This window comes from Micropterus salmoides, unplaced genomic scaffold, assembly GCF_014851395.1.
Source record: "Micropterus salmoides isolate LMB-PRFRI ecotype aquatic unplaced genomic scaffold, ASM1485139v1 Ms_hic_scaffold_1, whole genome shotgun sequence".
Taxonomy (NCBI): Eukaryota; Metazoa; Chordata; class Actinopteri; order Centrarchiformes; family Centrarchidae; genus Micropterus; species Micropterus salmoides.
The window spans coordinates 58,466,925-58,479,335 of NW_024040040.1; the positions used below are offsets into that span (position 1 = coordinate 58,466,925).

The 12,411-nt window shown below is 47.5% G+C and overlaps 1 protein-coding gene across 4 annotated transcripts in view; it reads right to left on the bottom strand.

Annotated features, from left to right (window-relative positions):
- The window catches only part of LOC119914264 (membrane-spanning 4-domains subfamily A member 12-like), a 38,964-nt gene that overhangs the window by 12,459 nt on the left and 14,094 nt on the right, over positions 1 to 12,411 (bottom strand). For all 4 annotated transcript variants that reach the window (XR_005446750.1, XR_005446749.1, XM_038733476.1 and 1 more), the window contains 2 exons: positions 8,515 to 8,571; positions 8,081 to 8,227 (listed from right to left, as the gene is read on the bottom strand). Coding sequence is in view for 2 of the 4 variants with exons in the window: in XM_038733476.1 (XP_038589404.1) it covers positions 8,081 to 8,227; positions 8,515 to 8,571 (204 nt within the window). In the remaining 2 variants the exon portion in view is untranslated. The remainder of the gene's footprint in view (positions 1 to 8,080; positions 8,228 to 8,514; positions 8,572 to 12,411) is intronic.

The following is a 12,411-nucleotide window of genomic DNA, read 5'->3' on the forward strand; positions in this document are numbered from 1 at the left end:
CAGTAATTCAACACTATAATTCACTATACTTGGGCATGAAAAAGTCTTACATCAAACCTAATAAATTAATAAGAAGAAGAACAATTACATGGATAAGTTGGAATCTTTATGGTGAAGAATCCAGCCAAATGGACAATATGTTCAAAGATTGTAATTGGGAAACCTTTCTATTTAAGTTGCTGGACAGGTTTTTGTGGCATGTTTAATTGCTAAGCTCTGTACTCCTGCACACTGGATTTTAGGGATGGCTCGATACCACCTTACCGATACCAATACCGCAACTTTAAGTATCTGCCGATACTGATACCAATCTAATCCCTTTCTTAAACAACTAGTCTTTTTAAAATATTTAAAATCATTTGTATGGATACATTTTGCTTAACGTCATGCTCAAACTGTGAAACAAATATTCCACTTCCCTAGAGGAAGAAATACATACGCCACAACGTGACTCTGTTTTGCAACACTGCTGCTTCTTTTTATTTTCATTTTCTCACACACACAACTCATAGTAGCATTTCTGATTGGTCAGCACCATCCAAACATTCAAAATGAAATTTGAAGTGTCACTTTGTGCAAAACTTTAAATCTGAGTATTCAGAATACCAATGTAATGTAAGTCTAGTTTAAAATACTGGATAAAGTTTAACAGACAATGCCCGGGGACCAACTCTAGATTTTATGTCAGTGTCTGGTCAATGCACTGACTGAAGAAACCTAACATGTTTTTGATGGTGGAGCACCCGGAGGAAGCCCACACAGACAAGGGAGAACATGCAAACTCCACATAGAAAGGCCAGGGTGACCGGGGTTTGAACCCATGACTTTGCTGTGAGCTACAGTACAGTGTACATTCAGAGTTAAAAGAGTTAAATAGAAAATAAAAACTGGCTGAGGGGTTGAGCAAATAATTGAGTTACAATTATTATTTGTCTTTGAAAAGAGAATAAACAGAAGTATCTACTCTCTCTAACTAGTCTGTACTCGGTCCATAGCAATAGCATTTGGGTCCACTGTGTTTGGTTATGTCTGAGGCTTCGCACAGCAAACCCAACTTATCAGCTGGAGACCCCAGAAACCCTCGGACACTACAGAGAAACCAGGACATGTCTGTCCGCAGCAGCTTTGATCCAGTTATACTCTGGACCCACTTGTGCGTTTACAGGTGGACAGAGGGTTCTGCAAATCACTCAGGCGCGAGATTTAAAACCACTTCTTCACTCTGTTCAATCTCACTCTCTTCATGTTTTCACTCAATTACCTATTCGTTTCTCACAGTGTAAATAGTGTTCACTGAAAATCTAAAAACAACAAAAAAGAAAACAGCCGGTTACAGTGCAGTGAAAGTTACCAATCTACGGCTTTAAATTTTATTTAATTAAAGGCAGTGGTAAAAAGAAAAGTCTTCCGTCTTAATTTAAAAGTTTCAGCAGACTTGCAGTTATCAGGGAGTTTGCTCTAAGCTGGTTTAAGTCCTATTTATCAGATTGATGTTAACAATGAATCCTCCATGCATGCCAAAGTTAGTCATGGAGTTCCTCAAGGATCTGTCCTCGGACCAATCCTCTTTACTTATATATGCTTCCTTTAGGCAATATTATCAGGAAACACTCCATAAACTTTCATTGTTATGCAGATGATACTCAGTTATATCTATCGATCAAGCCAGATGAAACTCATTAGTTAGCTAAACTTCAAATATGTCTTCAGGATGTTAAAACTTGTAATTTTCTAATGTTAAACTGAAGTTATTGGTCTGGGGCCCAGGCACCTCTGTGATGCATTATCTAAAGATATAGTTTCCTGGGATGGCATCGCCCTGGCCTCCAGCACCACTGTGAGGAATCTTGGAGTTATCTTTGATCAGGACATGTTATTTAACTCTTACATTAAGCAAATTTCAAAGACTGCCTTTTTTCACCTATGTAATATTGCGAAAGTCAGGAACATCCTGTCTAAAAATTATGCAGAAAAACTAGTCCATGCATTTATTACTTCTAGGCTGGATTACTGCAATTCCTTATTATCAGGCTGCTCAGAAATTCCATTAAGACTCTTCAGCTGATTAGGAATGCTGCAGCACGTGTTCTGACAGGAACCAGGAAACAAGATCATGGCTGTGTTCGAAACGGGCTGAACTACTGTCTCAGAAGGTGTCTAACATAACAGTGAGGCATCGAGTGCTGTTCGAAATGGCTCGAAGGTTCCCCTTCGAGGGAACTCAACTGCGTCGGTTACGACACTATGGGAACGCTTCTAGGCGTACCAGGTCTGAATGTGAATGAAATCACTCCAATCCTATTGGCTTGTTGCAAGAACGGTAAGGTGTGACGGAATAACCGGAGGAGTATAAAGCACACCTGTACACACTCATCATTAGCTTTTTTCTATTCAGCAGGCGCTCTGTATGTTGTTTGAAGAAAGCTCCAGTCTTACAAGCAGTGTGTCTTACCTGAAGAAGAAGTCTACCAGCATGTCCGGCAACCAGATGTACAGAAGGTGTGTTTTTTTTCTTGCCCTCGGTACATCACGGATGGAGATTCTCATTAGATTTGTCTCATGTTTGGGGATGGAGCACGCCCGGGCAGCTCTCGAGGGGGCTGCCTGCGCCTGTTGCGAAGCCCTTTCCATGCGGGTACTGAGGTACAGCATGGCTCTCTCTTTTCCGAGGATGGCCGGATGTGTTTTCCCGTGGTGCGGGCCCGGCAGCTCACTCATGGGGTTCACAGCGACGTCAGAGATTTCGGGACGGCTGAGGCTTTTTCCCGACCTTCATCTGCTGGCTCCGACGCTTCCTTTCCTCGTTCGGGAGCCCGTTCTCGGCTTCTCCCGCTCGCGTTTGGATCCGGAGACGCTGCAGCAATCCGACTCCGAGGAGGCGGACGTGCTCAGCGTAGTGGACGATGACTTCCGGGTGTCGGGGCGGCGTCATCTGGCGGCGCCCGACTATGACGTGCTGCTGGAGGTGGTGACTAGAGCCGTGGCTAAGCTCAACACAACTGGCCACAGGAGGAGCAGACACCACAGGGTAGTGGTAAGCTTGATGAAAGGTTTCTTAAGCACCACACGCCACCTCCACGCCGGTCTCTGCCATTCTTTCCTGATTTACATGATGAACTGAGTAATCATGTGTCAGATCCTTCTCTACACGGCGTTCCACATCCCTATCACTGAATTACAGTAATGTGATGGGGGTTAGGGACCGTGGTTATGAGAGGATGCCTCAGGTGGAGGATGCGCTTGCGAGCTATCTCTCCCCTCGACTTGTGTCCTCCCTGGAGAAGCCGGCGTTACCCTCCAAGCCGTGTCACACCACATCTACGCTCGTGGGGAAGGCGTACATGGTAGCGGGCCAGGCAGGTGCGAGCTTGCACACCATGGCGGTGCTTCAAGCCTACCAAGCTGACCTGCTACAGGAGATGGTTCAGAGGGGGTCCCTCTGAGGAAGATCTGGCGAGCTTCGCAGAACCACGGAGCGTTAGACGCAGGGCGAAGCGTTCCGCCAGTACCTCCCTGCCGGTCTGGACCCAAGGCAGCTGAGGCTGCCAGGCATAGGTCCCTTCCCTCTACGAGCTCCTACGGAGAGGAGAGGAAGCAGAGTGTCGCTTCTCGGGGGCCCCCCGAGGAGCTGGGGCAGCGAGACGGCGCTCTCACCCTCAGCCTTCTGAGAGACGCGATCTGAGGACCGTCATCCAGTCCCGACGGAGCTCAGGGAAGACCGGGGTAGGGGAGTCTTTCTCCCCTCCCGCATGGGTTTGACTACAGTTCAAAACCCGCCCTCCAAAATTCAACGGGGTGGTTTGGACTGTGGTCCGCCCGGAGCAAGGTCCGGTGTTGGGACAGGAAGTTTGTACTCTGCTGAGGAAAGGGGCCGTGGAACGTGTCTCCCCCCAGACAGAGACGCCGGTTCTACAGCCGGTACTTCATAGTCCCCAAGAAGGACGGAGGGCTGCGCCCTATTTTGGATCTGCGGGTTCTAACCGGTCTCTGAGGAGATTCAGGTTCAAGATGCTCATCATCCCCGCCATCGTGACGCACATCCAATCCGAGGAATGGTTCGTCACGATAGATCTAAAGGACGCCTATTTCCACGTCTCCATCCGTCCTTCTCACAGAAAGTTTGAGGTTGTGGTGTGGCTTACCAGTATCGGGTTCTTCCATTCGGCCTGGCACTTTCCCCTCGCACATTCACCAAGTGTATGGATGCAGCACTGGCCCCGCTGAGGCTCCAGGGCGTCCGAATTTCAACTACCTCGACGACTGGCTCATCCTAGCCCAGTCTCGAGAGTTGGCGGTTCGGCATCGAGATGTCGTTCTGGCTCATCTGCGGCGTTTAGGGCTGAGGCTCAACGCAAAGAAGAGTGTGCTGGCGCCCACCCAACGGACTACGTTCCTAGGGGTAGTATGGGATTCGATGCGGGCACAATTGTCTCCGGCACGTGTCGACACCATATTGGCTGCTGTGAAAGGGGTGAAGTTAGGCCACGCCATCACTATAAACACTTTCAACGAGTGTTGGGTCTCCTGGCGGCTGCGTCCAGCATAATACCATCTGGACTGCTGCACATGAGACCCCTGCAGTGGTGGCTAAGGACCAAGGGTTTTTCCCCAAGGGGAAATCCTCTCCGTCTGATTTGGGTTACGTGCAAGTGTCTTTGTTCCCTATCAGTTTGGAAGGAAACTTGGTTCCTGTCCCAGGGGCCCGTGCTGGGAGGGTCTTGTCACCGGCTGGTTATTTCAACGCCTCCCTTACGGGCTGGGGGGCGGTCATGGACGGCCGCTTTGCAAGGGGATCCTGGCAGGTGCATCAATCCGAGTGGCATATCAACTGTCTCGAGATGTTGGCGGTGTTCCAGGCTCAAAGGAGTTTCCTGCCCGATCTCCAAGGCCACCGTCCCGGTTCGTTCCGACAACACAGCGGTGGTGGCCTATCTGAATCACCAGGGCGGTCTGCGCTCGCGCCCTCTGTACAGACTGGCGCGTCAGATCCTCCTGTGGTCCCAGCAGAGGTTACTATCGCTCAGGGCGATGTATCTCCCGGGGACGCAGAATCAGGGAGCAGACCTGCTGTCGAGGAAGGGGCTGAGGCCCGGGGAATGGAGACTTCACCCGAAGTGGTGGAGCTCTTATGCAAAGAGTTCGGCCCCATAGACGTGGATCTGTTTGCGTCTCAAGAGACTACGCACTGCCCACTATGGTTTTCTCTCGTTCCTCCAGCCCCGTTGGGTCTGGACGCCATGGTACATTCGTGGCCGAGGCTACGTCTGTACGCTTTTCCCCCAGTCGCTCTGCTCCCGGGGTTTCTGGAGCGGGTCCGACAATGTCGGATCTACTGCTCGTAGCCCGTTCTGGCCAACCCGGGTGTGGTTCTCGGACATCATGATCGCTCCTGGACGGCCGCCGTGGCGGGTCCCTCTGAGGAGAGACCTGCTGTCCCAGGCGCAGGGCCGGGTTCTTCACCCTTGCCCCGCCATATGGTGACTGTGAGTCTGGCGCCTGAGGGGGCACAGTACCTGGAGGCGGGTCCAACAGCCGGAGCAGTCGAGACCCTCCTCAGCTCCAGGGCCCCATCCACACGGATCCTCCGTGGTGCCCGGAGGATGAGACCTGCGACTCGGTCCAAGGTTCCCACTTGGGATCTGGCGGTGGTTCTTGGGGCGTGGGCTGAGGCCCCCTTCGAACCCCTGGAGTCAGCTGAGGCTAATCACTTGACCCTCAAGATGGCCTTTTCCTTGCTATCACCTCTCTGAGGAGGGTGGGGGATCTCCAAGCGCTTTCGGTTTCCCCACAAGCCTGGAGTTTGCCCCGGGGAATATTAGGGCTATCCTGCTCCCTCGTCCAGGATACATCCCTAAAGTGCCTTCTTGTGCGGCAGGGTCCACAGTGCTGCAGGCATTCATCCTCCACCTCATGTGACGGCAAAGGACGGGAGACTTCATCTGCTCTGCTCTGTCAGAGCACTGAGTATTTACACTCTGAGGTCCTCCCGTTGGAGGAAGGCTGACCAGCTGCTAGTGTGTTTTGGGTCCCCCAGGGCTGGGCTCCCTGCATCCAAACATACTATTAGCAACTGGGTTGTTCAGACTATTTCCCTGGCCTATCATGTGCGCGGTTTGCCTTCACCTGAGGCTGTGAGGGCTCATTCTACCAGAGGCATAGCAGCCTCTCGAGCCCTCCTTTCCGGGGCCTCTTTGCAGGATGTTTGTTTAGCAGTTGGCTGGGCCACTCCGCACACATTGATTCGGTTTTACAGTCTTGACCTTCCTTCGGCATCTGGCACTCGTGCACTCTCCTCTTAGTCGTGCCACTTTATTGCACACTGGGGCATAGTGTCGTAACCGACGCAGTTCGAGTAACCCTGGTCCCCCTGGTTCTCTCTCCCCGCCTGAAGCGCCTGCTTCAAAGTTTAAGCTAATGATGAGTGTGTACAGGTGTGCTTTATACTCCTCCGGTTATTCCGTCACACCTTACCGTTCTAGCAACAAGCCAATAGGATTGGAGTGATTTCATTCACGTTCAGACCTGCTACGCCTAGAGGCGTTCCCATAGTGTCGTAACGGACGCAGTGTCTCGTTCCCCTTCTCGGGGAACCAGGGTTACATACGTAACCCGAGACGATCTCTTCCTGTCTCCTGAGATGCCTTCAAGCTGCCCCAGTAACGGCCAGTTTTGAAGGCAGCATCGATGGTGACTTGATGCTGTCTATTACCCATAAAGAAGCGCCGCCAGAGCTTTCCAAAACTGGTCAAGATGGCGGACAAACAAGCTGAATTTGTACACAAATATACGTATTTAGTAGTTTTCTGGCTTCGATTTTTGACAATCTAGCAAGAACTAAACACTGAACTATAATATTAGCCCGTGACTGAAACCAACCACGTTTGTTCAGTATGATTTCTGAGACGTCTGTTTGCTGTTTTGCTTTTCAGTAGCTAGTTAGCTGATGCTAAGGCTGCAAGATGGCGTGCTGACGTCACATGCTGCTGTAAGTGCTGCCCTAGAAGGCTGTTCGAAACTATTGTAAACAGAGCTGCCTTCACTTGAAAGTGATGCCTTCTGAGGGAGCTGTCTATTACGGTATCAAGGCCTTCTGTTTCGAACACAGCCCATATTTCTCCTGTCTTAGCTTCTCTGCATTGGCATATAGGCACATAGTTTATGTTAACTGCTTCATTTGCTTCCTATCGCCTAAAGTTGAGGAAGTATGCAAGAGGATGATGTGAGTCAGCACTTAGATTTATTGTCCTAGTGGAAGATTTCTTTTCACAGTGAGTACAACACAGCAACATACAGATATACAGTCATGCCCCTCCTAATGCCAGCTCACAGCAGTATCAGTGGGGCAGATTTAGCTATGCTGACATTGCTGAGCCTCTCTGATGAAAGATACACGACACTGATGTATCAGGAATGGCTTTTGTGTGTGTGATGCTGTCTCGTTCATGAACATGCGCACAAGTACACGCACACAAGTACACGCTTGGAAAGGTAGTGGTTGTAATCTCAAACCTCACCTCTAGAGGTCACTGAAAAAGTGATATGTTGGTTGCAAACCAGTCAGCTCTATGAGCTCTTTATGAATGAAATGATGGGAGCCGACTCCTGTCTGCTCCCATCATTCACTATCCATAGAGTGCCTCCCATCATTCAGAAAGCATGACAATGATCAAATTACACTTTGTGTCTCTATAGAGTTGTGTATTATTTATTAACAATACTTTTTTAATTTTCATTAGTAGGGTTATTTATGTTATTCTTGACATATCCCACTTTTTAACCATCAATATGACAGAATGTTTCAATGTATTGCAGATGAAGAAGCTTGCATATTTATTTCTTGCAACAAATAACAGTAACTTAGGTAATGACCAACAGGAGTAGTACTAAATGAAGAGCTACAGTATTTGGGGAAAAAAGAGCCGACTCTCGGAAAGAAACGGAGCCATGTCATCCGGCTCCCTTCAAAGAGCCATAAATCCCATCACTACACTGAAAACTACACATAGGACCTTTAAGTAGTTTAGGTTTTAAGCATTTTTTACACAACAGCATGGTGATATGAAAGGTAGCTGATACCAACCGTGGCGTAGTGTGTCTCGCTACAGTTGCCATGCAGTGACTTGACGCAGGCCACTTCAGGATTCATGTCCATGTCCACAGAGTAGATGATCACAGCCACCACTGACAGCATAGTGGAAACTATGCTCACCATCAAACACACCTGCAGCTGAAAAAACACACACATTGAAAACATTAAAATGGTCAGAAAAGTAGTAGTAGCAATATGAGCAGCAGCTGCACAAGTACTGTAGCAGTGACTACTGGACTGATACTGATGCCTACTATTAGCCAGCAGCTGCTTAAAAACATGCTCTGTTTTTTGTTTGTTATAACAAAGCAAACATATATGATTTTTCATCTTAAAACTGTGGGACTGTGAAAGCCTTTGTTTGTATACAACTATGCATGTACTGTATAGCTGCACTTGTGTGTATGTGTTGTCTATAGACTTACAATCTTCATGGTGCAGTGTTTGTCCAAGACGATAGCAACCACTCCTGCTGTGATGAACTGGAACACACACAACCAGGAGGCAGTTAGCACAGAGGAACACTGCGTCACATCACATCACTTACTACACATGATATCAAGTCAATTCAATTCAATTTACTGGCATGAATGTTTAGGATATACAATGTTGCCAAAGTGGTTTGGAGTTTACATTTTGAATATAACAAAAAGCAATCATGATTCAGTTTAGCAATTACAAGTTACAACGACAGAAATAACAAATACAGATAGAAAGTAAACAACAAACAAGATTTAGCAGAGAACACTGAATGCACCTGTGTCACAACATGAGTCCCTCATGTTACATGGCAGCAAGGGAGCTGGAGCCAATCCCAGCTGGCACTGGGTGAGAGTCAAACAACCATGCACACTCACTCACACTCACACCTAAGGACAATTTAGAGTCACCAATTAACCTCTCTTGGACTGTGGGAGGAAGCCAGAGAGAACTTACGCAGACACAGGGAGAGCATCCAGAAAGAAAGGCCTGGGACGACCAATGATCAAACCCCTGACCTTCTTGCTGTGGGGCCACAGTGCTTTCAATTGCTCCACCATGCTGCCCACTTCTCCTAGGATTATTCTTAATTTATTGTTATCTTAAAGTTCTTTGAAATACAATATTAATAGATATTGCTCTCTTACAGTGGGGGAAAAAAGTATTTGACCCCTTGCTGATTTTGCAGGTTTGCCCACTTACAAAGAATGCAACAATCTACAATTTTAATCATATGTACATTCTAACAGTGAAAGACAGAATCCCAAAGAAAATTCCAGAAAATCACATCATATGAATTTATTAAAATTGATAACCATCTGATGAGGAAAAACAAGTATATGACCCCCTACCAAACAGCAAGTATTCTGGCTCCTACAAGCCAGTTAGTCTTTCTTTAAGACACAGCCCCAATCCCAACCTATTATCTACATCAAATACACCTGCCTCACCTTGTTACCTGTATAAAAGACACCTGTCAACACCCAAACAACCAGCATCCAACATCACCACCATGGGCAAGACCAAAGAGCTTTCTACGGACATCAGGGACAAGATTGTTGATCTGCACAAGGCTGGGATGGGCTACAAGAGAATCGGAAAGCAACTTGGAGAGAAAAGACCAACTGTCGGTGCAGTTATCAGGAACTGATGAATCAACTGAAGGCAGCTGGGACCACAGTTACAAAGAAACGGTTGGTAACACACTACGCCGTCATGGATTGAAATCCTGCAGCGCACGCAAGGTCCCCCTGCTCAAGAAGAAACATGTACAGGCCCGCATGAAGTTCGCCATTCACCACCTGGACGACTCAGAAGAGGCCTGGAAGAAGGTGATGTGGTCAGATGAGACCAAAATAGAACTTTTTGGCCTCAACTCAACTCGTCGTGTTTGGAGGGCAAAGAACACCGAGTACAACCCAAAGAACACCATCCCCACCGTCAAGCATGGTGGTGGCAACATCATGCTTTGGGGGTGCTTTTCAGCCAAGAGGACGGGACAACTCCATCGTATTGAGGGGAGGATGGACGGGGCCATGTATCGTGGAATTCTGGACCAACATCTCCTTCCCTCAGTGAGAGAGCTGAAGATGGGTCGAGGATGGGTGTTTCAGCACGACAACGACCCTAAGCACACCGCCAAAGCAACAAAAGAGTGGCTGAAGAAGAAGCACATCAAGGTTCTGGAGTGGCCTAGCCAGTCTCCAGACCTGAATCCAATTGAAAATCTTTGGAGGGAGCTTAAAATTCGAGTTGCCAGGCGACAACCTCGGAACCTGAATGATTTGGAGGCTGTCTGCAGGGAGGAGTGGGCCAACATCCCTGCCGAAATGTGCACAAACCTTGTCACCAACTATAAAAACCGTTTGACATCTGTGCTGGCCAATAATGGCTTTTCTACAAAATATTAACATGCTGTTTGTCCAGGGGGTCAAATACTTGAAAGCTCTTTGGTCTTGCCCATGGTGGTGATGTTGGATGCTGGTTGTTTGGGTGTTGACAGGTGTCTTTTATACAGGTAACAAGGTGAGGCAGGTGTATTTGATGTAGATAATTGGTTGGGATTGGGGCTGTGTCTTAAAGAAAGACTAACTGGCTTGTAGGAGCCAGAATACTTGCTGTTTGGTAGGGGGTCATATACTTGTTTTTCCTCATCAGATGGTTATCAATTTTAATAAATTCATATGATGTGATTTTCTGGAATTTTCTTTGGGATTCTGTCTTTCACTGTTAGAATGTACATATGATTAAAATTATAGATCGTTGCATTCTTTGTAAGTGGGCAAACCTGCAAAATCAGCAAGGGGTCAAATACTTTTTTCCCCCACTGTATGCTTCTATATTTATCACATTTCAGGAGAAAATGTGTCTCTGTCTCCAGCTCTCCTGTCGTACAGTGCTCACAGACTCTATATTCTCTTGGTAACCAGGACTTTTTATCCCTTTTTCAATTGCGGTCACCGAGTCTGTACTTGGTAATAAGTTACCTCAGCTTGACATCTCTGACAGCAGAGAGATATTCAGCCATTTCAAAAGGACCTGAAGTGGGACCCCAACACTGGCACCTTCATAAAGAAGGCCCAGCAGAGGATGTACTTCCTGCGTCAGCTCAGGAAGCTCAACCTGCCTAAGGAGCTGCTGATCCAGTTCTACACAGCCATCATCCAGTCTGTCCTCTGCACGTTCATCACTGTCTGGTTTGGATCTGCCACCAAAAAGGACAGGAGCAGACTACAACGGACAGTCAGGACTGCAGAAAAAATAATCGGTGTCAACCTGCCCTCCATTACAGGACTTACATTTCCAGAGTCAGGAAACGGGCGGGAAACATCACAGCAGATCCATCTCACAACCTGTTCAAACTTCTCCCCTCTGGTAGGCGCTACAGAGCACTGTACGCCAAAACCAAAAGACTCAGAAGCAGTTTCCTCCCACAAGCCATCACTCTGATGAACAGCTGATTTCTGACTCACAGTGTCAGGAACAATTCCTGTGCAATAACCCAGTAACTCTGTCTCTAATCAGCACCTGTTTACTGGTTTCCACTTTATTTATTATTATTATTTATTTATTCACCATGCTCTATTTCAGTGCTGTTCTTACTATGTCATATTGTATATACTGTATACCAGTACACCTACCTCAGGTCAATTCAATTCAATTCAATTCAATTTTATTTATATAGCGCCAAATCCCAACAACAGTTATCTCACAGCGCTTTTCATAAAAGAGCAGGTCTAGACCGTACTCTATGATGCTATTTACAGAAGCCCAACAGTTCCCACCAAGAGCAAGCACTAGGCGACAGAGGCAAGGAAAAACTTCCTTTTAAGAGGCAGAAACCTCGAGCAGAACCATGGCTCAGGGTGGGCGGCCATCTGCCTCGACCGTTTGGGGTGAAGGAGAGAGAGAGAGAGAGAGAGAGAGCAGGAGAGGAACAGAGAGAAAAAGAGAGGGAAGGAAGGAGAGGGAGAGGGGAGGGAGGCAGCCTACACAATATACACACAAAGGTACAGACAGTAAAGGTGATGTTGCTATAGACTAAATGAATAATGGTACAGATATCTATAGTAGTGTTAATGGTAAGTCATAATGTTAATGATTATAATAACAATAATAACAATAGGACTAGTAACAATAGTCGTTGTAGCAGAGGGTGCTGAGCAGGAACACGGGGGCAGCAGGTGACCTGCAGCCACAGATCCAGACTCCACAGCTCTAGAGTCAGAAACACCTGCAGGAAGTGATAGGAGGAGAGAGGAGAGGGACGAGAAAGCACAAGACTACCGGAAAGGGGAGAAGTTGTGTTAGTAACATGCAATAATGGGATGAGGTTGCATACA